This window comes from Podarcis vaucheri (assembly GCF_965113315.1).
Source record: "Podarcis vaucheri genome assembly, chromosome: 3".
Lineage (NCBI taxonomy): Eukaryota > Metazoa > Chordata > Lepidosauria > Squamata > Lacertidae > Podarcis > Podarcis vaucheri.
The window spans coordinates 40,220,231-40,246,524 of record NC_138761.1 but is presented as its reverse complement, the minus strand read 5'-3'; the positions used below and the strand labels follow the sequence as shown (position 1 = coordinate 40,246,524).

The following is a 26,294-nucleotide window of genomic DNA, read 5'->3' as shown; positions in this document are numbered from 1 at the left end:
TTTTGTTTTGTTTTAGGCAACACTAAAATAAGCACACCCTGAAATAAGCTTTCAGCCTCCACCACAAAGGATGAATATCAATACCTCCTGACTTCCACTAGGTGGTGCTGTTTTACGCATGGCACTGCCATGTCATTAATAGTCAGAATATGTAGCCAGTCAAACACAATCCCATCCAGGCAAGCAAGAGGCTTTATCTGAGTTCAAGGACACATTACAGTCATGCAAACAAACAAGTTGATGAAGGTGTGGGAGAGGAACAGTGATGTGGCACGGCTGGGGATGGGTCTGGCCTGGTGAGAGGCCCTAGGGCCAGTTAGAGAGGACTGAACATTTGTCCCCTGGACCTAAGATTCTTCACCCCTGAGGTAGTGGCGCAGCAATAAAACTGCTAGCACATTTGCAAAGCTAAGCAGGGTCCGGTCCGGTTTAAAATTGGATGGGGCACCCTGTGTTGAGATTCCTGCATTGCAGGGGGTTGGACTCGATGGCCCTCGGGGTCCCTTCCAACTTTACAGTTCTATGATTCTAGTTAATCTTAAGCATCTATAATAACTGCCAGCTCCTTTCTAGTGCTTGAGGCCCCAGCTTCAGTCCATCAACCAGATATGCCAAGGTGGGAACTGCATGCAGGGTTTGTGCTTCCCTTGAGCTCCCTTAGCAGCATAATGTTGGGCCACCTCTGCATTTCTGGTTTGGGATTAGCAAGCTATTGCCCGGGTTTTTGGCACAGCGCTGCCCATGCGCTTGGCACACTGGTGCCCACAGAGTGACGGAAACAAACGAAACCTTAAAGGCAGGCCTCTGCCCCAAGGTGCTTACACTCTTAAATGGGAGAGGCGAAGGGAAGAATATAAGCAAGCCCAGCTACATGCCCCTGGCATCTCCAGGCAGAGCTGGCACACCTTTGTTGAGCTGGCTCACTGAAAGGACTGTGTGCAAGCAATTGGTGGCTTGGGTAACAGGGTGTCGGCCCTGAACTGACCAGGTTTTCTCCTTCCTTCCCCCACTAGGAAAGTGCTGTCCCACGAAGCAGAGACGGCTGGGACCATCATGGCATTCTTCCTCTCGTTGGGCCTGGCCTTGGGGGCTGTCCTTTCCTTCCCAATCCGACTAGCCATCTAACAGACACACTCTGAGTGCTTTGTGAGCAGAGGATCAGCTCAGAGAGGCCACGGTGCCAGGGAAGACGTTTTGCCTGCTGCCCGGGAATTCGCTGCCTTAGCTGACTCAAGCACTTCTTGGCCTGCAGTGGGGCTGCGCTAGCGGCCTGGCTCTTCTTCTGTGCAATACGCCCAGCCTTCCCATCTTTTCTACTGCCAGCTGTGAATGACCTCCACTTCCAAGGATTGTGCCAACCCGCCGCGCTCCCGTTGACATCAGGATGTTTGTCTGTCCTGCCTCCCAAACCCAGGACCATTTACCGTGTTTCCTTATGCGGGGACTGGCTTAAGAATGTCTGCCCTACTTCTATTTTTTTGAACGCCATTGCAGTCTCCGCTGCTCCGTAAAAGGGATTCTTCCCCTGCACCTCACTGCCACTTCAGTCTCCCACCCCTGCTTTGGTTGGAAGGACTTGCTCCAAGCTTCTCTGGCGTCTGCTTTGCTATCTGATGGGGGAAATCCCAATGTTTTGGCAATAATTATACCCAGAGTTCTGTCAGTCGGGTGTCCTGTCCTGCCTCTGGAAGGCAACCCTTCTCTTGAGGTGGACTTCTGGCACTCCCAAGCCACATTTCCCCAAGGCATAGCTGGTTTCTGTCTATGAAAAGAGCATGGTAAGAGTGCCAAGTCCGAAGAGGAGGACCTTGGCTACTCCTGACCCATAGCTGGCGGAAGTGTGTGTGTGTGAATATATATATATATATAGAATATGACAAAGCAAGCCAATGATGGAGAGTATTGCTTTCAACAGCCATAGTCTTGGAGTCTCGAATTACTCCCTATTACTTTGCCTTTGTAAATATATGTGTGCATTTGCCATTTTGTATACAAACAGAACATGCCCCGGTTTTAAAACTGCCTCCATGTCTTTGACAACTTTCTACTCACATGGTCACCAGGTGGCAGCACCGAAGGAGTGCATTTCAATGCATGGAATTCAGGAAATGCTATAGTGGATGGCAGGTCTCATCCCATACCCTCCCCTGCCCTGGTTGTTTAGAGCAAAGGCCCAAGGCACTTGCAATCCATTCTCAGCTTGTCTCCTGCCCTCCTTGAATTTATAAAGCTCAGGATTGTAGTTGTTTTGTTTGTACTCTGTTTTAAAAAAGGCAATGCTTGTGATATATATTTTTTATTATTTTTTTTGGGGGGGAGTAGTTCGTAGTCCTCTAGCGTGTGGAAGAGATTTGTATTATTAAATTAGGAGATGCATTAAAATAGGACTGCTTTTTTATAATTAAAAAACATGCCTGGAACCTTATCTTGTGAAAGGTGTGGAGTAAAGTGTATGGGAGGTTAAGGTTCGCAATGAACAGCACATTCCATATATGCCTGCAGAGTTCTGTTGTAAGTGTGTATAAAGTAAAGGTAAAGGGACCCCTGACCATTAGGTCCACTCGTGGCCGACTCTAGGGTTGCGACGCTCATTTCGCTTTATTGGCCGAGGGAACTGGCGTACAGCTTCCGGGTCATGTGGCCAGCATGACTAAGCTGCTTCTGGCAAACCAGAGCAGCACACAGAAATGCCATTTACCTTCCCGCCGGAGCGGTACCTATTTATCTACTTCCACTTTGACGTGCTTTCGAACTGCTAGGTTGGCAGGAACAGGGACCGAGCAACGGGAGCTCACCCTGTCACGGGGATTCAAACCGCCAGCCTTCTGATCGGCAAGCCCTAGGCTCTGTGGTTTAACCCACAGTGTGTGTATAGGACTGCAGAATTGTCAATTATTAGAATGGTTAAATATGAAGAGGGAAATTAGGGGAAGAGCACTTGGATGAGATTGCATCCAGCACTTGGGTGAGAGCACAACCAAACACTACTAGAAGAAATGACCAGACCTGTTAAAAGGTTGATGGTGTGTTAGCACTGAACGAACTACAAGGACTGAGTTATGTTAAATGCTCTGCAGGCAGTTTGCATCTTGAAACTCCCTCCTCCCCTTTCCCACTACAAAGAACAATGGGTGGAGAGAAGTTTGAGGTCTTGCCTGCTCAGCTCCACTCCAGAAAATAATGCTTTCACAATTTTTCCACTAGTTACTGCAATTTTGTATCTGGAAACTTCAGCTGGTGGGGGGGGGGCTGGAGGTGGTATAACATTCAAGGGGGGAGGGGGAGAAGTGTTAAGTATAAGTAGACAAATGTCAACTACAAGAGGTAAAGCTTTCCAAACATTGTTTGTTATTGGCTTTGGCTTCTGAAGGCAATAGTAGAACTAGAGCACCACCTGTTGGCCATATTTCTATACTGCACCAGTTACACCAGGGGTTGTCAACCTGGTCCCTACCGCCCACTAGTAGGCGTTTCAGGATTCTGGGTGGGCGGTAGGGGGTTTTACGGCACTTGCTGAATCCTCCTTCCATCAAGCGCTGGTGGGCGGTAAGGAAATTTTACTATCAAGAAAGATGCATTAGTGGGCAGTAGGTATAAAAAGGTTGACTACCCCTGAGTTACACAAACAAAAATTTACGATATATGATATACAATGTATTGTCATTGTCCCATGCAGAACAATGAAAAATAACAATGAAAAATAAATACAATTACAGTGGTTCCCTCGGGTTACATACACTTCAGGTTACATACACAGTGGTGCCCCGCAAGACGAATGCCTCGCAAGATGGAAAACTCGCTAGACGAAAGAGTTTTCCATTTTGGAGGTGCTTCGCAAAACGAATCTCCTATGGGCTTGCTTCGCAAGACGAAAATGTCTTGCGAGTTCCTGCGGGTTTTTTCCCTTCCCCCCTTTTTCTAAGCTGCTAAGCCGCTTATCAGCTGATCCGATCAGCAGATAAGCCGCTAATAGCGCTAATCCGCTAATCCGTCAATGGGCTTGCTTCGCAAGACGAAAAAAACGCTAGACGAAGAGAATCAGAATGGATTCTTTTCGTCTTGCGAGGCACCACTGCACTTCAGGTTACAGACTCCGCTAACCCAGAAATATTACCTCGGGTTAAGAACTTTGCTTCAGGATGAGAACAGAAATCATGCTCCGGCGGTGCGGGGGCAGCAGGAGGCCCCATTAGCCAAAGTGGTGCTTCAGGTTAAGAACAGTTTCAGGTTAAGAACAGACCTCTGGAATGAATTAAGTACTTAACCCGAGGTACCACTGTACTATCTGGCCTATACAGAGGTAGGCTAGGCAGAAAGCAGATCAGGATTTATTGGTAATATTCTGGATGATTTTTTAGTAGATGGCCTAAATGTGCCCCTCCCCCACACCAAACTGCACTGTTGAATCAAGAAAAATTATTTTTTTTGGGGGGGGAATGCTAGCTGGGTTCAATTCTGGTCCTCACACACACACAATCCTAGATTTCAGAACTATTTATTGACATTTGCATTTGCTCTAGTTGCTGGATCTTATGGTTGAGCACACAACGCATTTAAAGCACACCACAACAAAAAAAATCCCGGGAAATGTAGTTTAAGGGTGCTGGGAATTGTAGTTCTGTGTAGAGCTAAGCTACAGTTCCCAGCATTCTTGGGGGTCTGGGTGGTTTAAATGCACGGCTTGTGCGGCAGAGGCCTGAGTTACGGCTCCCCCTGGTGGCCACGCAATGAGCCCGCCGCTGCGTCAGAAGCATTCCCGCAAGGCGGGAAAGCGGGCGCGAGGTAAAAGAAAGCCACAAGCCGAACAGGGAGGGAGGGAGGAGCCTCGCGAAGAAACTACTGGAAGGAGGTCGCAGCACAGCCAACCGTCTCCCTACGCCACCCATGCAGAGTACCTCAAGAAAAATAGTCCCCGCACAGCCTCGCCGTCGCACGCCAATCAAAGCCGGCGGCCGCGGCTCCGCCTCGGACCTCGAGGGAGCGCGACTGCGCATGCGTACACCGGGAGGGTTCTCGCAAAGCAAATCTGCGTCTGAGAGCCGTGATTCCGTTCGGGAGCAGCGATTGTCTATATGCCCATTTGGCCCTTGCTCTCCGCGGGTGTTTATAAGCAAACCGGCCCATAGGAAGCACTCAGGTGCCTGGGTTGAGAACGGGAACGCACACAGCAATAGACGAGAGCGCCTCTGGGCATGTACAGAGTGCTTTGTCTAGAGACAAGGCGGGGGGGGGGGACGGGAAGCGGAGTCAGGGCTTTGGGGCGAAAAGAGTGTGGGGCCCCGTTGCCCCGCCTTGGGCTTTCGAACGCAAGGGCTCTCCTTTGATTACAGGAAATGTGTAGTAATCTGGCTATTAAAAGATCTGGGGGAGGCGGGAGCACTGAACCGGCCCCAGAGCCTCTGCGTTTCCTCCCACAGCTTTCTCTTTCACTTAAGAGGGAAAGATCGTGTGGGTCCCACAATGTCAGCTCTAGCCTGAGAGACGAAGCTGTAGCAGGGCAAGGACGTTCCTTCTCCAGCGTGTGAGGAGAGGAGTGCAACTCACAATCGAGCACATATATCTTATTTTCATTCCTGCATTCCCGGTATTTATTAGCTGCTTTTCAGGGCCAAGTCCCCACAAAGCAACATGCGGAGAGAAATTGTAGACACATGGGTAGTTTTAGATAGGCAGCCGTGTTGGTCTGCCATAGTCAAAATAAAAAAATTCCTTCCAGTAGCACCTTAAAGACCAACTAAGTTAGTTCTTGGTATGAGCTTTCGTGTGCATGCACAGTTCTTCAGATACACTGGGTAGTTTTGTATATGTAAGTGTGTAGGGTCATTTCACATGGCTAGTTTTTAAGTTTTCCAGCAGATTTCTGTTCTTCCAGCTAAGCTAATGACACTTGGGCCATTTAAAGCAGTAATCCTGGTAATGTTTAAGTTTGTGCCCTCCAGCATTCAGTTCATCAAGACCTGAAAATCATTTGAAAGGCCAGTTGAACCTGGTGGATCCTGAGTTGGGATTTATTTTCCCTGATCCAAATGGAAAGTAATAGGTGAAGCATTTATACACAGGGCCTTAGCTACGCGGGGAGCGGGGGCTAGCCAGATTTTTTTGCCCTGGGTTAAGCCTCCAGATAGGCGCCATTGAGGCTCCCAGCCTTTGAATGTCTGGACGCAATTTTGCACCCTGGGCGTGCCAAACTAGGTCTTTAACCGGGTGAAATAAAGCCTAGTTTCGGCCCTGTTTCTACACTTGATGCTTAAATTGGGTTTGGGCATTTTCTGTGTTTGTAAAAGTAACATATTTACATGCATCTGACTTCGAACTGGCTCTCTGCAGCTCTTTGTCCTAGTTTAACAGCATTCCATTCCACAAATATACATTATTATTATTATTATTTTATTATTATTAGTGAGAGAAGCTCTTCTACAGGAGTCTGAGCACTGAAATAAAAGCTCTTCTGCAACTCTCTGAAAGTAGGGTCTTTTATCCTGAAGCCTGTTGGTCACAACATGCTGGAAAGCCAATACCAATTTAATGAAATACTAATTTTGTGGTTTTTTGGGCAGGTTACAATAAAGTAAATACTGTTTCTATAAACCTGTGCATTCTGGTCTGGGACTCAAAACCACTAGGCCCCCCAGACTCTTGTGGCACCTTAAAACCACAAAGATTTCATAGACTGAATGGAATTCCCTTTGTCACATAAACCCATTTTCCAGGGAAGTGGAACCAGATGTTGTTGAACTACAACTCCCATCACTCCTGGCCATTAGTCATGGTGGCTGGTGCTACTGGGAGTTGGAGTCCAACAACAGTTTGAAAGGCTACAGATTCTCCACTTCTTTGGTACTCTGTGGAAGCTGATCCCACAATAAATGGTCCCAGAGCAACAAATGTTTGTGCTACAACAGAGTTAGCTTTTTGAATTAGGGTTAACAAGGTTATAAATCTGGCAGAACTGCAACACTTTCAATGGATCAATCTGTTAGATTAACCAGTTACACACATTACCTTTTATTTTAGCCAAAAAGCCAAGATGGAATCATTTAAAAGCTTTTGAGGCAATAAAATTGCTGGGTATACAGTATTTGGTCTAGAGAAGAGATTAAGAGATTAATGGGAGGAATAATAGCAGTCCTCCAATATCTGTCACAGAAGGCAGGAGTAGGATCGATGGGTGGGAATTGCAGGGAAGCAATTTCCAGTTAAATATTGGGGTGAGAGCTATGTGACCTGCAAAAAGACTGCCTTGAGAGGCATTGGGCTCTCCTTTGCTGGAGACTGGGCTGCCATTTTTAAAAAGCATCCTATATTTGCATCCGGGACGCGGGTCGCCCTGTGGGTTAAACCACAGAGCCTAGGACTTGCCGATCAGAAGGTCGGCGGTTTGAATCCCCGCGACGGGGTGAGCTCCCGTTGCTTGGTCCCTGCTCCTGCCAACCTAGCACTTTGAAAGCACGTCAAAGTAGATAAATAGGTACCGCTCCAGTGGGAAGGTAAACGGCGTTTCCATGTGCTGCTCTGGTTCACCAGAAGCGGCTTAGTCATGCTGGCCACATGACCCGGAAGCTGTACGCCGGCTCCCTTGGCCAGTAAAGCGAGATGAGCGCCACAATCCCAGAGTCGTCTGCGACTGGACCTACTGGTCAGGGGTCCCTTTACCTTTATATTTGCATCCAGCATCAAAGATCCTGCATAGATCTACCTCCAAGGTAACTTCCACCTCTAATATTCCAGGATTCCAATGAAAATAAAAGTATTTATTTATTTATTAAAAAAACCTGTAACTGGACTATCTTAAAAGAAGCGTTCTTCTTCCTCACATAAGGAATTCCTCTTCTGAAAATGTTGACTGAGGATACATGCATCCATCATCACAAAACGAAAAATCTGTTTACAGTACAGTACTTGATTCTGAACTCTACACTTCCCATACAAATTAATGCACATTTGATGGGTTAACAGGCGAGCTAATCGACGTCTTTAACAGACCGCACTTATCATTTGCACGTCGTTCGTTATTCCCAGCCATTCCTTTCGAAACGGCACAGGGAGAAGAAGCGGGACCCGGGAGTCCCTGAGCTTCAGGCGTGAAGAACAGCCGTCGAAGTGCGAAGGGGAGGGGAGGGAGGAGGCTGTCGGAGCCGAGCCGAGCACCAGGCCCTTTTAAGGCGGAGGGAGCAAAGGGACGCGAGGCTCCGGACTCAGCCGCTATATAGGTCTGCAAGAGGCGGTCCGCGCTCCTCTCCTGGCTGTGCCGCGATCTCTGTCGTCAAGACCAGGCCGTGCTCCAGGCTTATCTCCCGCCGTCGATCAAAGTAAGCGGGGGGGGGCTGATTCCCCCCCACCCCATTCCCAAAAGAAGGGCGCCGCGTGAGGCGACGGCGGTGTCCCGAGGGATGCTGCGGGTAGAAGGGCAGAGGAGCGGCGCCGCACCTGCTTCCTCCGGGGAGCCATGTGCCCGTCGCCGCCGCCTCTTCTTCCTCGGCTAGGTCGGGCCCCAGACCCCGCGAAGGGTTTCCTCAGAGGCGCCGCTGACAGGATCGGCCGCGCAGACACGCGCGCGGGTGGGTGGGGGAGGGGGGTCAGCGCCACCCGGCTGAGGAGAGGCGCGCGCGCTCGTGGGCCTAGCCAGGCCTGGTGCCCGAGCGCGTCATTCTCAGGGCCCAGAGCCCTGGCGCCTCCCGCAGCCCCTGCCTCCCTCCCTCGAGGCCCTTGCGGCTTCTCTTCCCCGCGCTCGGCTTTTCCTCTTACCGGCCTTGGCTGAGCGCAGTTCCTCGCGGGGGAGAAGGTGTGAAAGAGAAGCAAAACCACCCGCTCACCGATCATGGTGGATGGTGGCGGTTGTTGCTGCCGCCGCCCTAATGGCGTTCATCTTCTAACGGCTTAAGTGGCCGGTTCAACAATGGCTCGCCTGGTCTCGGGTCTTAGGCCTTGTGCCGAAAGGGAATCCCAGATGCAGCTAAGAAAACAGGAGAAATTGGACGGGGGGGGGGCTTAGATCGAGGAATTCCCATTGTTTCAACTTAGAGGTTTAAATCTTGCTAACTGGGGTTTTACAAATGGCGGGCCAGTGAATGAAAACGTCGGGAAAGTTAAGCCTGCTGGCCCCCTGCTCTACTGCAAAACATGTGATGCAAGAAGATGCCTGCCGGTGGCCTTGATCTAGTTCAGCCTTGCACTAATCCTGGCAGGAGATAAGTCCTTTTTGTTCGCAGGAGCCGAGGAAGAAAGATAGCGGTGTCCCAGGAAATGTTCAGTGAATCATTCTTTGACTCTAGCAAGCTGAAGTTCAGGACTCCATCATGCAGTGTCAGACTAACAGGGATGGGGAACCTATCAGCCTCCAGTTGCTGTTAGGACTCCTGCTCCTGCCAACATGGCCACTGGTCAAGGATGATGGAGGTTGCAGTCCAACAGAAACTGGAGGACCACAGCTTCTCATTCTTGCTGTAGGCATAGCATGTGTAGCTGAGCTACACACAGTGTCTCTGCATCACATCTTTGCTCTTGCTAGCTTTTAGGAGGTCACTATCGCTGCCCAGTGTTTGTAGGAGGATGACAATGTGGGGATATGCCTTTCAAGGTGGTCATAAGGATTACTGAGTTAATTTATACTAACCTCACTGAATACAAAGGTTCCAAGGTGGATCACATCAATGTAAAATAAAATACTAAAAACAGCTTAAAAAAACAAATTACAATCACAACTAGAGTGGGTCCTAGAATATATTTAAGTGTCAACAGCTAGGATAAAGAGATAAGCGTAAGACAAAAGCAGGATGGTGTCAGATGCACCACTAGAGAGGGAATGCCACAATTTAAGGGCTGCCACACTTGAACTTCTGAGGGTGCCACAGCTACCAAGAAGACCCCCTCTGCTTATCTGAGCACCTGAGAGTATCTGTAGGGCAAGGAGGTGGTCTTTCAGGTAGTTGGGGCCTAGTTTGGGGCTTTTAACAGCAGTGTGAGTGCCATAAATTAAACCTGGAAACAAATTAGCAACTGATGAAGCTGTGGTAAATGTTAGTAACCCTCCATAACCAAGATACTGACATCTTGGTTTGTATTCCAGATGCCTGAAGAAATCCAAACCCAGCATGGCGAAGAGGAGGTGGAAACCTTTGCCTTCCAGGCAGAGATTGCCCAGCTTATGTCCCTGATAATCAACACCTTTTACTCCAACAAGGAAATCTTTATGCGGGAGATCATTTCCAACGCCTCTGATGTGAGTATGTTGACCTAGAGTTGGGAGAAAGGAGAAGAGCTGTGTGGAAGAAGGAATAATACTTAAATCTAGAATTTAAATAATTGATTTAAATTGAGTTTCTCATTGGAACTTCATATATTTCCCAAACAGTGGTGCACACTCATTAGTTGAGCTATCCATAAACATTTAATTAAATAGAGCATTTATACTGTCTAGGAGGCTACACTACTTGCCAGCCATTTCTTCTAGTTGCAGAACACACCTGTTCTGTCCTGATCCCAAAAACACAAAGTAGAAGACAATACAAAAACTCCATTGCAGCATGCCTATGCACATTTTTTGTTTCTTTAGAGACTATTAAGTGCTCAGAGCTTTCTAGAAGCATGGCTTGGGAAGAGCAAGCTGTTAGGACATCTACTTTTTCTTTTTTCATATTAATAATGTCAGTTATGGAGTAGGTTGCAGAGTTCAAGAAGTTTAAGAATATGGCGGGCTTCAAAACTACTGATCTGTGGACAAAATGAAGCCTGCCAGGGTCCTACTTTGCCTTGCAAGGCCCACCTGCCATAACACGGCATAAGGTGTGGGGCATAGAAAGCCGCCTTTCCCTCAGTGTGTTTGAGTTTTCACATAATTTTATTCAGATTTAATTGTCCTATCTTTTTAGACAGATAAACTTGGGATTTTTTTCTTCTTCAAATCTGATTACCGTATTTTTTGCCCTATTGGACGCTCCAGCCCATAGGACACACCTAGATGGGGGGGATAAAGGGGGAAAAATATCCCCCCCCAGGCGCGGGGCTGGGGCGGGGAAGCTCGAGCTTCCCCAGCCCCCAGAACGGGAGCCAGAGCGATGCCGAAGCTGCGCGCCCGGGATCTCAGGCAGCTCTGCGCAACCTTTGGGAGCCTGGCGCGGCTTCTTGCCGGGCTCCGGAGGGTTGCGCGGAGCCCGGGAGTGTAGGCAGCTCTGCGCAACCCTCAGGAGCCCGGCGCGGCTTCGTGCCGGGCTCCGGAGGGTTGCGCGGAGCTTCCTGAAGCCTGGAGAGCAAGAGGGGTCGGTGCGCACCAACCCCTCTCGCTCTCCAGGCTTCAGTGAAAGCCTGTATTCACCCCATAGGACGCACACACATTTCCCCTTCATTTTTGGAGGGGGGAAAAGTGCATCCTATAGGGCGAAAAATACAGTAAATGATTTCCCCTCATCTTGGCAATACTGAAAAAAAGGCTTAGCAGATTTGATCATGCCAACTGCTGGTATTAACTAGAAGTGAGCACTCACTTTCCATCTTTTACTAGGTAAAGCATGGACTGGTTACCTTAGAAGTTCAGATTGGGACAACCTTCCCAACCTGTTGCCCTTTAGAGGTTGTTGGACTCCAGCGCCCATCAGCCCCAGCCAGTGTGGCTAGCGGTCATAGATGATGGGAGTTGTGGTCTCATAACATTGGAGGTTGGGGAAGCCTACATTATAGCATGCAATCTGTTGAGAGTGTTAGGAAGGTGGACAATGTGGACAGATTCCTACATTTAAAAACGCTGCTGGAACAAACCAAAGATGCATTTAGTCTGGCATGAAGACATGTCGCCATTGTTTGCCGGTTGCTACAGAGCAGCTATTCGTGGTTATAATGGCTGGTTATATTCCCCTTTTAAATCCTCTAAGCCAGTGGCAATGGCCACACCTTGTGACGACAAATTCTATAATTCTGCATTGTGTGCTGAAATACTTACTTGGTCCTAAATCTGCTGCCCAAATTTTGTTGGGTCTAGTATTATATATATGAGAGAGAGAGAGCTCTCACACAGTTTCCTCTTATCTATTTTTTAGCATCATGAATAATTTTATAAATCTCCCTCCTATTCTCCCTTCAGGAGTAGCTTGCCCAGCAGCAGTGTTGATTGCTACTTCCTGGGAAGGGCAAGGCTAGGTGCAATGGTAGGAGTGCTGGATTGGTTCTGCTGTGTAGCCCCAACCTCCCCACTGCCTAGCCCCTCTCCTTTCCCATCAACGGCAACCACTGGGGGACTCTTGCTGTTGGTGTGCCTCACCAGTTGAGCCGCTCCTACCTTCCTTAGTTTATGAATAAGAGAGAGAGGGAGGTCCTCATACTCTTCCTTCCAGGAGAGCAACAACCCTGTGCCAGGTTTGCTTCTGGGACTTCGTTTAAGCAGAACCTTCTCATGCAGAAGCAGCGTTCTGACATGGATTGATCACATTGACTCCATTTCTTCCTCTCACCCACAGGGGCAGCTTTGCAGTAGGCATGTGCTAACAAGTGCTGGGGGAACTGGTTCACCTCTCCTTCATACTGCTCTGAGATTTTATTCATCCCTTTCTGAACAGGCTTTGTTCCTTCTTAAGCCTCCGGCAGAGTTTTGTTTTGACGGTATCGCTGGCTCTAGTGGGCCCCGTTAAAGTCCTACCTGGAAACAATGATTGGAATAGATTTCAGCATGGCTCCAGTTCAAGGGTGTGGGCAAGTGTTGGCATCACATTTCAAAATAGTCTAATAAACATGAGAATCCAAAACAAACAAAAAAATGCCTAAGTGAAATACTCATAGTAAAAAAAGGGGGGGGTCCAATATGTTCCAGTAGCCTAATAGGTTTAAAAAAGTAGAAATAAGAAATCATTGTTGCAAGTTTGCTTTATGAGAGTGTTAACTTCTGTGTCATGATAAAGTCATATCTGAGCAGAATGAACTTCCTAGGATAAGTGTTATTCCTGAGGTCCAGTGGTTACCCTGTAGTCCTAGGTAATGTTTTTTTTAAAAAACAAGGAATACTATTTTTTACAGAAACAAAAAAATACTCCATTGTTTTTTAAAGTCGTATAACATTAAAATGGAATTGGTGATACAAGTAAAATGCTAACATTTTCTCTGCCTTATTTTGAGAAGTTGTCGAGAATTAAAAGGATTTATGTTAGCTTTGGTCTTCAGAAGTTTCTCTTCCTCATTCATTTCAGTAACGGCAATTTGAATCCCCAAGCTTCGTAAATTCCATGTAATTTAACAGCAAACAAAGTGAAGGTTGGGCGGCGGGGGGGGGGACCTAAACATCACAGGACAACTGATCGCCATCATCGTTGGATATGTGGAATATAAAGTGACTGAGATTTGTATTTTTATATAGCAAATTTCAAACAGCTACTTAGTGTCACAACAATGCCGTTAACTTTGACAACGGTTTGTAGATCTGTAAAATCTGAAAACTGATAGCATCATGAAACATTTTGTTTGCTTACATGCAGTTCTGTGGAAGTAATACAGATTCTGAAATTGAGATTGTCTGTTCGATCGTCCCATCCTTACCTATTTTTTCTTGTCCCATAGGCACTGGACAAGATCCGCTATGAGAGTCTGACAGATCCCTCAAAGCTGGAAAGTGGCAAAGAGCTGAAGATAGATATCATTCCCAATCCCCATGATCGCACCCTCACCTTGGTGGACACCGGTATTGGCATGACAAAGGCAGACCTTATCAACAATCTGGGCACCATTGCGAAGTCTGGCACCAAAGCCTTCATGGAAGCCTTGCAGGTGGGTGGCTGGTGGATGAGATTTTTGGAAAGGATGGAGAGCAACAACTTTAGTTTGTTGACTTAAATAAGCAGAGAGACAAGGGATCTGGCATATGGAGGCATGCTTGAATTTCACATTCAGAGAATCTGGGATACTTTAGCAGGAAAACCTGAATCTCTTACTTAACATCTATATTAGAAATTAAAATAATTACATGCAAAGTAGGCAAATTGGTGCTTATTTAACAACATTCTACTGGAGAGGAGAACTGTACAGGGTATCTAATCCCCTTGATAAGTGGAAATGATTGTCTCATGCGCTCATCTGAGAAATTCATCAGCCACTATCCATGCACTATATATAGTCTTATGGTAGGAAACCTGTGCTCCTCGTGATGCCACCTGATTTAAATTCCTACCATCCCTGGCCATTGGCCATGTTCTCTGGGGCTGATAAGAGTTGATTTCCAGTAAATTAGGGCCACAGGTCCTCTCCCTGATTTTAAGAGGAAGAAGGCTGCTTTTAATATAATCTAAACAAAGGCTTTCAGGATGTTGAATCCTTTGCCTATGAATTTTCATCCCCCCCCCAAAAAAATACAGCATCTCACTCATAAGCTGCTTCACTGTTTTGCACCATTCCTATTTTTAAAATAAACAAAAAAAATTTAAATTCATTATAAAGGTGCATCTAACCTGGGTGTTGCCTTATTTCCTGCCAGCTCTTCATGTCTAGAACATAGCTTTCTGGTCATTTAGAAACTCTGTGTATGCATATGTATGTTAGCTTTCCTTTCCAAGCATCTAGTCTCTTTTCCATCTACAGGCTGGTGCAGACATCTCCATGATTGGACAGTTCGGTGTGGGCTTTTACTCTGCTTACCTTGTGGCTGAGAAGGTTGTGGTTATCACCAAGCACAACGATGATGAACAGTATGCTTGGGAGTCATCTGCAGGCGGCTCCTTCACTGTCAAAACTGACCATGGTATGTGATGGCAGATGCCCCCAATAGCAAGTGATCAAGGGGTTCTCAAGGGGTTCTTGAATTAGAAGTAGAAGGGGGAATGTGGCAGTCTCATACATGACCCGAAAGTAGGAACCATAGTACAGTGGTACCTCGGGTTACAAACACTTTGGGTTACAGACTCCACTAACCCAGAAGTAGTACCTCGGGACTTTACCTCAGGATAAGAACAGAAATCGCGGTGGGGGGAGGCCCCATTATTTAAAGTGGTACATCAGGTTAAGAACAGTTCCAGGTTAAGAACAGACCTCTGGAACAAATTACCTGTAAGTACTTAACCAGAGGTACCACTGTAATCCTTCCTCTTCTCTTCTTTTCTGCCCTCTGCTGGTGAGGTTGAGAAGTAACCAGCAAAAAAGACTTGTTACCCAGAAGACCTTCCAGTCATTTCCAAAAGAGCATGGAGGTTGGGACATCATTCATGGTGCAGCAGCACATTGTTTACTGGTCCCAGAATCCCTCTGCTATGTTGCTGGAACTTCCTGCATCATTCACAGTGCATTTGGGATCTCTGTTTTTCTGGTTTCGTGAGGCAGATTGAGCGTGAAGTGACATTTTTCACTTTTAAATAATATTTTATTAAACAGTGTATAAATAGCATCTCTTCTCCACCACAGAATTCTCAAAAGCATTCCATAAGGAAATAAAAAAGAAACCATAATTATCTGTTGATGCAAGAGATACAAAATAAATGTATTATTTGCGTCACCTCATGCTTTTCATATTTCCGAGGCAGCTATAAATAGGTGTCCTTGCATATTGTCATTAGGTACATAGCTTGAGTTTACAGGGGAGGAAATGGCAACGCTAGTCGTCAATCAAGATTTCGACCCAGTGTGCGACAGCTGTAAAAAAGACAAATTCCATACTAGGATCATTAGGAAATGAATTGAAAATAAAACTGCCAATATCACAAGTGTTGTTATAAAAATCTGGACTGCATCTGAAATACAGGGAAAATTGCAGCATTTAGGACTTTTTAGTTTAGACAAAAGGCAAGTAAGAGGTGACATGATAGAAGTTTGAAAAATTAAGCATGGCATGGAGAAAGTGGATAGAGAAATTTGTTTTTCTCCCTCATAATACTAGAACTCCTGGGCATCTAATGAAACTCAATGTTGGAGGTTTTGGGACAGGAAGAAAGGCATTCATTCACATAGCACAAAGATAAACTTTGGAATTTGCTCCCTCCAAAGCAGTGATAGCCACCAACTTGGATGGCTTTAAAAGAGGATTAGGGAAGTCTGTGGAGGATAAGGCTCTCAATGGCTGAGGGAGAGCACTCCTGTTTGTGAATTTGACACAGGCATCCGGTTAGCCACTCTGTGAACAGGATGCTGGACTAGATAGGCCATTGGCCTGATCCAGCCGGCTCTCACCTTCTTTCTAGTAGCCTCATAAAAGGGACGCGGGTGGCGCTGTGGGTTAAACCACAGAGCCTAGGACTTGCCGATCAGAAGGTCAGCGGTTCGAATCCCCGTGACGGGGTGAGCTCCCGTTGCTCAGTCCCTGCTCCTGCCAACCTAGCAGTTGGATAGCACATCAAAGTGCAAGTAGATAAATAGGTATCGCTCCAGCGGGAAGGTAAACGGTATTTCCATGCGCTGCTCTGGTTCGCCAGAAGCGGCTCAGTCATGCTGGCCACATGACCCGGAAGCTGTACGCCGGCTCCCTCGGCCAATAAAGCGAAATGGGCACCACAATCCCAGAGTCTGTCACAACTGGACCTAATGGTCAGGGGTACCTTTACCTTTAGTAGCCTTGTAGGTTTCCTCTGAACAGTCTTAGGCTGCATATGTACACTTAAGAATGAATTCTTACCAATTATAAGACCTACGACTTGCTCTTAGAAGACAGTTTTTTATATCGGCCTCTCCAAAACAAGGACTACCTCCCCCAATAATGGCCAGTCTTCCACCTGCTGGAGATGTTGGCTCTGACCAGGAACACGTTCTCAGGAACCACAGACCTGACATGGCCTTCTGGAGTCTCCCACCAGCCTTCACCAACCTGGTGCTCCCCAGATGTTTTGGACTGCAGCTCCGCAACCCAGGCTTAGTTCCTCTTCTTCTTTGTTTTAGGCGAACCCATTGGCCGTGGTACCAAAGTGATCTTGCACCTGAAGGAAGATCAGACTGAATACCTGGAGGAACGTCGCATCAAGGAAGTGGTGAAGAAGCACTCCCAGTTCATCGGCTACCCTATCACCCTCTATGTAGGTATACGAGAGGAGCTGCTCCAAGGCGTCAAAGGAGTTTCATTTCCACAGCCACTTTTAGGTATATGGTGGAAACTGTTCCACATTGTGCTGCTGTTGGAGTGCTAAAGTCTCTCCATGAAGGAGAGCCCAGGAGAGAGAGCTGGACTATTCATATACTGCCTGTACTTGTAGAGCAGTCCTGCAGCTTCTGAAATGGATTTTATAGGAGCATTGTACTGGCCTGTGACTTAGACTGCTGTTGATGTTATTTATTGAATTTCGTTTCAGACCGGGACCCACCTTCAACACAAAAATGGATTTGGGAATCCATTTCTTAATTTTTGTTATATATTTTTATTGCGGTTAGTGCTGCTGTTAATGAGCCACCTTAAATCAGACCATGACCCAATATTGGGTCCTGACACACCAGATCTTGGGTTGTGGCCTGGTCAGAGGCCTGAGAAAGCAGTGACCACACTCTAGATGGTAGTGGTGGTTTGAAACTCTGTTCCCTTGACTAGCATGAGAAGCAGAACGGCCATACTCTCTACCTGGTGGAAGTATAGGTGTGAAGTTGGCAAGACAAAGGGTGCCTATCTGTGTGTGCATGCTTCATACACAGTACAATAATCCCCCATTCTCTGAATATGGCCCACACCCAGGTTTGACCCTTTTAACTTTAATCCTCTTGATAAACCTGCAGTACAGTAACAAGGTTCTCTTCTTGCAGCTGGAGAAGGAGCGTGAGAAGGAAATCAGCGACGATGAGGCGGAGGAGGAAAAAGTGGAGAAGGAGGATGAAGAGGCAGCCCCCAAGGATGAAGAGGAGAAGCCCAAGATTGAAGATGTGGGCTCAGATGAAGAGGAGGAAGGTGGCAAGAGCAAGAAGAAGACCAAGAAGATCAAGGAAAAGTACATTGACCAGGAGGAGCTGAACAAGACCAAGCCCATCTGGACCCGAAACCCTGATGACATCACTCAGGAGGAGTATGGCGAGTTCTACAAGAGCTTGACTAATGATTGGGAAGACCATCTGGCTGTTAAGGTGAGAGTGGCAGATATATAACTGCTGATATCTACTGTACTTGGTTCTCTGTATTGAGCAAAGGCCCAGAGAAAGTAGCAGACAAGATGGCAATACAGGGCAGCAGCGTCTGCTAACTAAGAAGCTGAAAACTTAAATAGGGTTGCCATACATCTGGAATTTCCTGGACATATCCAGAATACTGTGGTTGGCAGCAGTGCCCAGGCAGAAATTGGCAAAATGTCTGGAATATTCAGGTGTATGGCAGCCCATGCTGGCAGTGTGGTTTTTCCATTTAAAAAAAGCTCAACAACTTTGCCACTGCCAAGCAACCTTTTATGTCCAGATTTTTGAAATACAGCAACCGTAACTGAAGAATGTATGCATTATTATGTGAAGGGGATAGAAGAGACCGCTTCATGGAGGAAGTAGCTTGCAGTTCTCCACTGGGATATATTTTCTAAGTGTCACTAGGTTTCATTAGAGTTGTCTGCACCCATTCATAGCTGCCCAGGGGGTAGAAGTATAGCAGTATGTTTTAAAGTATTAACTGAGGTATCATTGAAAAGTTTAAAAAACAAACAAACACACCCCCTCAGGCTAGAGGAGAGGAGAGAAGGGTCTCTTGAATGAAATAATTGGAACTAGGTGCATGGCTGCCAAATTCCATGCTGGGGCAAGTTTTTGTCCATTTCCAGCTGTGTTCTGGGTTGCAAATGAAGAGGTGTAGCTTCTCTTGTCCATTTAGCACTAATGCAATAAGTGGCACCTGTTGAACTCTACTGGGGTGCAAGAAATTCTAGCACGGTGGAGTCTCTGAGGCTTCTTCTTGCCTAGCAAGTTTTGCCAGGAATATCTAACGAGTCCAGTCCACACAGAAGTCTTTCTATGGTACTTTTGCTGCCAGTGTGTGTTTTCCCCAAAGGGCTGCTCACTAGCTCATCTGATGTTCCCAAACTTCACAGCACTTCTCTGTGGAGGGGCAGTTGGAATTCCGGGCGCTTCTCTTCATCCCACGCCGGGCCCCGTTTGACCTCTTTGAGAACAAGAAGAAAAAGAACAACATCAAGCTCTATGTGAGGCGCGTCTTCATTATGGACAGCTGTGATGAACTCATCCCAGAGTACCTGAGTAAGCTCCCTCTCTCTGTTCCTCCCTTACCTCACTTAGAATATTGGGCTGTTTTTATCACCCTTGTTTGACCCATCTGTGCAATGCCAGTATTGAAGTATCATTTCATTCTGGTTTTTCAAACTCCCAGAACAAGGTGGCATCGCTAGATGCTTATGGACTACAATTCCCATCATCCTTAACCATTGGTCATGCTAGGTGGAGCTGATGGGGATTGGAGTGACACATGTTCCCCATCGCTGATCTCTAGCAAAGCTGTATCTCCCACCCCAGCCAGCCTGGCTTAGTGCACTCATTTATCTTCCTCTGCTATTTGTAGAACTGTGGTGGCGCAGGGGGGAATTAGTGCAAGGGGGTCATGACATAGGTCAGCTCCCTCTGCAAGTTCTTTGCGCTGTTCTTCCCAAACACCTGAGGCTTGCATTCCAATTGGGCACTGTTTTGCTTATAAAATGCTTTCGTAGGTTGGGATGAAATACCACCTGGCCTAACCTGCCATCCACCCGTTCATCCTCTCCTTAAAAAATAATAATACTGCACAACATTGGTCCAAGGAAGAGAATCAAACCATACAGTAATTCTATGGAAAACCAAACCATATGAAAATCTGCAGGGTGGAGACTCTGAAAATGAGCAAAGCCCTTCTGCTGAGTTCGGTGAAGGGCACTTTTGGGGAAGGCTGAATTGCCATGTATGTACACACTTTCTTGTCCCTTCTCCCTGTATCACTTATGTAGAACAAAGAAATGGTACTCCCTTACTCAGATTACCTATCAGTTGTCATGCCTCATTTAGTCTCTGATTTTATTTCTTCCTTTCTTTTGTTAAATCAGACTTCATCCGGGGTGTAGTGGACTCTGAGGATCTGCCCCTGAACATCTCCCGTGAGATGCTGCAACAAAGCAAGATTCTCAAAGTGATTCGCAAGAACATCGTCAAGAAATGCCTGGAGCTTTTTGCAGAGCTGGCGGAGGACAAAGAAAACTACAAGAAGTTCTATGAGGCCTTCTCCAAAAATCTCAAGGTGAGAGCTGACCAGCCCACTGTCTCAGACTGGATTGAGCACAGTAACTTGGGCAGCAAAACAATCTGTTGCAGTAGAATTTCTTGCTCCTGGCTTCTACTACCCTGTGTTTTGTTTTTAATTAGGGGAAGTGTTCTTTAAAAAAACAGTTCTAGTCCTCATGATTGTGAAAAGGCTGGGAAATCTTCAGGCCATAAGCATCTGCTCAGAAAAGTGGAGAGTGAAGCTAAGCAGTAATTTTAGATTATCAGAAAGCTTAACTCTAGCCTGAACACCTATTGCCCTGCATGTCCATTTATTAGCCTGGCCAGTTGGGTACCTATTTATTTAGAGTCCAGTTCTTCTCTCCCCAACCACCCTGGGTTGGGCTGCCCATCTGTCAATAGTGACATTTTTTTGCCCATACTATTTGGAATCTATAAATCCAAATAAATGCATCTAAAACAACCTTTGTCCATAGCTGGGGATCCATGAGGACTCTACCAACAGGAAACGCCTGTCAGAACTGTTGAGGTACCACACTTCCCACTCCGGTGATGAGATGAATTCCCTCTCCGAATATGTGTCCCGTATGAAGGAAAACCAGAAAAGCATCTATTACATCACAGGTAAAAGCTGATCAAACCTTGTCTCCTCACAGTGGAATGATGATTCCTTTGAGCAGGAATCTTTGGTTGTAGTGGAACCTGGGAATTTTATTTCCACTGAAGTCACCTTGGCTGCTCTGGCATCAATTAATGAGCTATTTGTGCCTTTGGTCAATTCTCCTTTAATAGATTACCTTCCTTGGATCTTCTGGGAAGGTGGCTCTTTTCTTTAATTGAAGAGAGATTGAAAACCCAACTCTAATCTTCATGGTTCCAGAGATAGGAGCTAAAAACCTCCAAATTTTAATTAAACGTTGTGAAACCAGTAAGAGTTAATTCAGAAGGACTTCCAAATATCTGTCAATTCTTTTACACATCTTTGCCCCCATTTCAAAATTTTAGAGTTCCAGTCTAATTTCTCAGTGCATGATAAAAAATGGGAAAACACACCTTTCAAGGTCCTAAATTGCACAATCCACATAATATGTGCTGATTAAATTGCGCAAAAGGGAGGCCCATTTATAATAGGGACTGAAGCTTAGATTCAGCAAATGTAGACCCAAATACATCCTGATTTGCTCTGTACTAGAATATTGGTCTCTATTAGAAGATAACCTTGGTGCCCTCTGTTTTGAGTGTTGGGTGCAAAAATCTCGTTTTGATACCTTCCTAGTCTTGCCAGGTTTGGGGGCCCCATCCACAAGGCTTAGCAAAATGCAAGACCAGCTGAAACATGCTTGTTATGAGAGCAGCATTACTCTCTTTAAAAATGGAGCTTTGTTGGAGCCCATGATGTGCAGCCTGATGTTAGCTCCTCTAATCCCTTGTGCTGCAGGTGAGAGCAAGGAGCAGGTGGCTAACTCTGCCTTTGTGGAGCGAGTGAGGAAACGTGGTTTTGAGGTGGTGTACATGACAGAGCCCATTGATGAGTATAGCGTCCAGCAGCTGAAGGAATTTGATGGCAAGACCTTGGTGTCCGTCACCAAAGAAGGGCTGGAGCTCCCAGAGGATGAGGACGAGAAGAAGAAGATGGAGGAGAGCAAAGCCAAGTTTGAGAACCTTTGCAAACTCATGAAGGAAATCCTGGAGAAGAAAGTTGAAAAGGTGAGTGTGCTTTGTCCCTTTATTTGCCTGACTACACACATGTGCCAAGAAGGCAGAGGGCCTTCTTGGTAGTGGTTCCCTCCCCGTGGAATACCCTCCCTTCAGATGTCAAGGAGATAAAGAATTACACAACTTTTAGAAGACATCTGAAGGCAGCCCTGTATCAGGAGGTTTTTAAAGCTTGTTTTTATTACATTTTTAGATGTGCTGTAAGCCACCCAGAGTGGCTGGGGAAACCCAGCCAGATAGGTTAATAATAATAATAATAATAAACATGTTTTGATGAAGGCTCATGATTTGGCATCTGGTGTCTTATCTAGGTGACGGTCTCAAACAGGCTGGTCTCCTCGCCCTGCTGTATTGTCACCAGCACCTATGGCTGGACCGCCAACATGGAACGTATCATGAAGGCCCAGGCCTTGCGAGACAATTCCACCATGGGCTACATGATGGCCAAGAAGCACCTGGAGATCAATCCTGACCACCCCATTGTAGAGACACTGCGTCAGAAGGCGGAGGCAGACAAGAATGACAAGGCCGTCAAGGACCTTGTGGTGCTGCTCTTTGAGACAGCGCTGCTTTCCTCTGGCTTCTCCTTGGAGGATCCACAGACTCACTCCAACCGTATCTATAGGATGATCAAGCTGGGGCTCGGTGAGTTGCTGGGAGATGATGGGGAGCAGCAAAGCCTATTTCTTCTGCCATTGAGGAAATGGAATATGGCCAGTTAAGAGAGGTTTCTAGCCTTTTTGTGACCCTGATGCATTCAATCCAGGGCTTGTCAAACAACTTGGTTTTTTTGGCCTCTGGAAGGTCCAAATTACTTGGTTACTCTACCCACAAATGCACACTCATTCTTCTCTACCCTCTGGGTGAACTTTGTTGTGGCAGTGGTGGTGGGAACATGAATGTGGGTTAGTCACATAGAATTGTGACGTTGTGAAAAGGGCAGGAGAGGTATAGCAGTGGGGAGTGTTTTTATAAGTGAGGCTTGGTGAGCAGAAGGATGTGAAATTGCCTGTAGCTGGTGTGGAAAGCAGACTTGGAACCTAAATGTCAATTAATTTTGGGAGTACCAAGAAAGGATTCCAGCCTGTAACACCGGGTGGTGGATGTGAAGGTCTGAGAGCCCAAGCTAAGATTGGACCTTTTCTATGACTTTGCTACTGATGGAAATGTCTGTTCTCTCAGTACCTGCCCCCCAGCATGTACAGCATGGAGATAACTTTGCCGCACCTTTCCAGGCTGTTGTAAGCATTACTGAGATTGCGATGGATATTGGCAAATGTTCTTTAGTCTGCCCACTTTTTCTAAAAATTGTAGATATATGCCTAAGGAGCTTCCATGAAGGGCATTCTGTAGTACTGCAGCATAAGGCTAACAAGTCTTTCCTTTGTTACTGCTACATATGTGGCCTTATTAAAGCCCTGTTAGGGCACTGAATCTCCTTGTATGTAAACAAACCTGCAGGGAGAAGCAGCAGGTCATGGCTCTGAGCTCTCCACACGCTTGAGGACAAAGGCCTAAAGTGAGGACCCTTCTCTCTTCATGGAGGCTCCTCACTTCAGGCCCTCATGCTTTTGGAGGGCTCCAAACTGAGCACAACCAATGTGCCACAGGGGGCAGAATGATTGCTTGCAAATGAGAAAGGAATGCAAGCCTGGCTCTTAAAAAGACCCTTTCTAGCCTTGAACGGCCTAAAAAATGATTTTCTATTGCACGCTTACTATTTCAGGGATTGATGAAGATGAGGTTGCTGCTGAAGAGCCTAGTGCCGCGGTCTCTGAAGATATTCCCCCTCTGGAAGGAGACGAGGATGCCTCACGCATGGAGGAGGTGGATTAAAGAGAGGCCGCTGACCTCCCCCTCTGTCTTGCCCCCATCCATTCCCTGCACCATCGCCTTGCTCAGGAAGACTGGCTCCGGCAGTGCTCTGGCATGCCTTCGTAAGCAGTCTCTCACTACCTTCCTGTATAATTGGTAGCCAGTGTGACAAGGGGTCTTCACACCTATCTGATCTGTCTTTCTGCTTGTTTAGAAAAAAATGCTGCTTTAGGGGAAAGGGACTGGCCCACTGGTTTTAGGTTTTCCCTCCCCCCATGCGGGTTTTATCCTTTTTCTGCTGGGCCACCAAGCATCCATCCTACCATAGCTGAGGTGAACACAGTGAATGTCCTCCCCACTAATAGAGCAGTGAGTTGACTCCTTGCCTCCCTCCCTCACTGCTGCCCTTTGTCCTCAGAGAGCAGGGACTTGTACTCTTGTTGGCTGTTTGTATTTGGTTTTGTTTTACTGGAATTAAAATAACAAAGAATGTGGTTTACAATGAAGTGGTATTGTGGTGGATTTCTTTTCTTGTGGAGCACATGATCCTTGTCTCAAACTGGTGCAGAGAGCCACCCCACCCCCCAATCAAGAGTGGAAACTGGTTCCTAGTTCAGGTGTCATGTGCCAGAACACCCCGACCTTCTTGAGCTTGTGTGTACATGTGGAATTCTGAGAAAGTGGTGTGGGCACTCCAGCCTCAAAATGGCTCCTCTTGCATTTGCATGATATTTAAATAGAGTATTCCCCTAAACCAATATCAAACTACAGATCTGACATCTAAAAATCCTAGATCCAGCAATTGTCAGTACAAACATTGGATTCTCAAAACAAATCCTTATGGTTTTTACAAGGATTCTTCCGCAAATTATAAATGAATTAAAGCCGCGTGGCATTGGTTTTTACACTGGGCAGAAACATGCCATGGAACAAAACTGTAGACCTCAAATGTGATCTGTTTTTAGGGGATTTCTTGTGGGCACACCTTACAAAAAAAAATGAGTATACGTGCCAGAGTAAAAATGATCCTCATGGTGCCCCAAAGCCCCCACCCTGGAACCCACATTGCTGCTTCCATTGCCACATTCATGCTGGTTAGAGGGCATACGGAGATAACGGAGTGTGGAGGAACAGCTCTGGGCAAGAACAAACCTCCAGCAATTCAGTCTGTTTCAATGGGTTCAGGTTCTCATGGGTTCCAGGTCTCTCTTGGCCTTAGTGGGTGCATGTGCTATAAGGGCACCATGTTGGGGACTCCCAACTACAGGTTGTTAGGGGAAGCATCTTTGGGTGCCTCCATATGAAGTGCATTGAGCAAAATGGTATGGTATCACAGTCACTTTTGGAAACACACTTGGTCTGTTGGCCATAAGTTACCCATCCCTGCTCCCCGTTGTCATTGTGCAACAAGATGACTTATTTTCAAGTCAATTCTCTTGTAGAAAAATCCACCTGCTTAGTTTTGTCTCCTGAAGGTGGTAGGACTATTTTGACAGGTTCAGAGACTGTCTCTTAAGTAGTCACGTTTCTTACATGCTTCTCATTACTGGCATCTGCTCTGCAAGCAGGGGTTGTCAACTGCTTTGGGCTTGTGGGCAAGGCACACCCTGCAGCCATGCATAGTTGCATATGCATACAATAAGATCCTGCTGCCAAGCCTGCTTCCAGCAGGGGGTGCTGATAGTTCAGTCTCATGGAGGGAGAGTCCAGAGCATTTCCTTCACTGGCTTTGCTCCAGGCCCTTTGGATGCTTTTTCCTAGCCAGAATATGTTCCTGAACTGTGAATCATGCTTGCCTGGATGTACATGGGGGTTGTAGAAACATCTTACAGCTGCAGATTCCTGTGCTGCAAGGGGTTGGACTAGATGATCCTCAGGGTCCCTTCCAACTCTTATGATTCTACAAAATACACTTTGGCATAGCTGGAATATAGCCAAGGGTACAAAAGTTAAATTGCTTTGCCCACTTTTGCCTCCAGCCCTGCCCACCACTGGCAGACAGTCTCTGGAAGGTTGCCCATGGCCCTCTGTCCCTGTCCTGCTATAAAGGATAGACTACACAAGGCATTGTCTCCTGCAAGAGCAGGGATATAGCAGCCATCTATATAAAGCTGTTATTCTAACATGTACAATTCCTCGTAGGCTAGAGAAGATTGCTGAACCCATCTTCCTCCACCAGCCAAACCCTGTACAGTGATACCTCGGGTTACAGACTCTTCAGGTTACAGACTCCGCTAACCCAGAAATAGTACCTCTGGTAAAGAATGTTGCTTCGGGGTGAGAACAGAAATCACGCGGCGGCAGCAGGAGGCCCCATAAGCTAAAGTGGTACCTCAGGTTAAGAACAGTTTCAGGTTAAGAAGAGACCTCCAGAACGAATTAAGTTCTTAACCCGAGGTACCACTGTACAATGATCAACTGATCCATGGGCAGAGTGGCTTCAAAGAGCTCTTCAAAACCAGCTTGCCTTCATTGTAGCATCATGCAACGCCCACCTAACTGCCTAATTTGGCCCATGGGATAATGTGTTCCCCACCCCTGCTAATAATCACTTACAATAGAGCAAGCTTCATTGAACAATGGGACTTGTAAGTAAACATGCATAGGATTACTCAGATTTGCCTTCCTGACTGCTAATTAAGGAAGTACCT

General features: G+C 46.6%; 2 protein-coding genes across 4 annotated transcripts in view; both read left to right on the top strand.

Annotated features, from left to right (window-relative positions):
* SLC29A1 (solute carrier family 29 member 1 (Augustine blood group)) overlaps positions 1-2,425 on the top strand; it is an 89,373-nt gene extending 86,948 nt beyond the window's left edge. For all 3 annotated transcript variants that reach the window (XM_082216259.1, XM_082216258.1, XM_082216260.1), the window contains exon 13: positions 1,014-2,425. In XM_082216259.1, coding sequence (XP_082072385.1) covers positions 1,014-1,125 — 112 coding nt within the window. In that variant the 3' untranslated portion in view covers positions 1,126-2,425. The remainder of the gene's footprint in view (positions 1-1,013) is intronic.
* Positions 2,426-8,150: 5,725 nt separating this feature from the next.
* On the top strand, positions 8,151-24,149 carry HSP90AB1 (heat shock protein 90 alpha family class B member 1). The gene is made up of 12 exons (XM_082216240.1): positions 8,151-8,309; positions 10,067-10,219; positions 13,537-13,743; positions 14,551-14,710; positions 16,831-16,964; positions 17,680-17,994; positions 18,939-19,104; positions 19,938-20,128; positions 20,589-20,736; positions 21,551-21,819; positions 22,140-22,473; positions 23,555-24,149. Exons 2-12 carry the CDS (start codon positions 10,067-10,069, stop codon positions 23,662-23,664), a joined length of 2,187 nt encoding a protein of 728 aa, XP_082072366.1. The 5' UTR covers positions 8,151-8,309; the 3' UTR covers positions 23,665-24,149.
* The last annotated feature ends 2,145 nt before the right edge of the window (positions 24,150-26,294 follow it).

Bases quoted from the DNA above. Each gene is read 5' to 3' on its own strand.
- HSP90AB1 (XM_082216240.1), top strand. From the start codon at position 10,067: ATGCCTGAAGAAATCCAAACCCAGCATGGCGAAGAGGAGGTGGAAACC. The intron at 17,995-18,938 runs GTGAGAGTGGCA...CAAACTTCACAG, and splicing joins AAGACCATCTGGCTGTTAAG to CACTTCTCTGTGGAGGGGCA. The intron at 20,737-21,550 runs GTAAAAGCTGAT...CTTGTGCTGCAG, and splicing joins AAGCATCTATTACATCACAG to GTGAGAGCAAGGAGCAGGTG.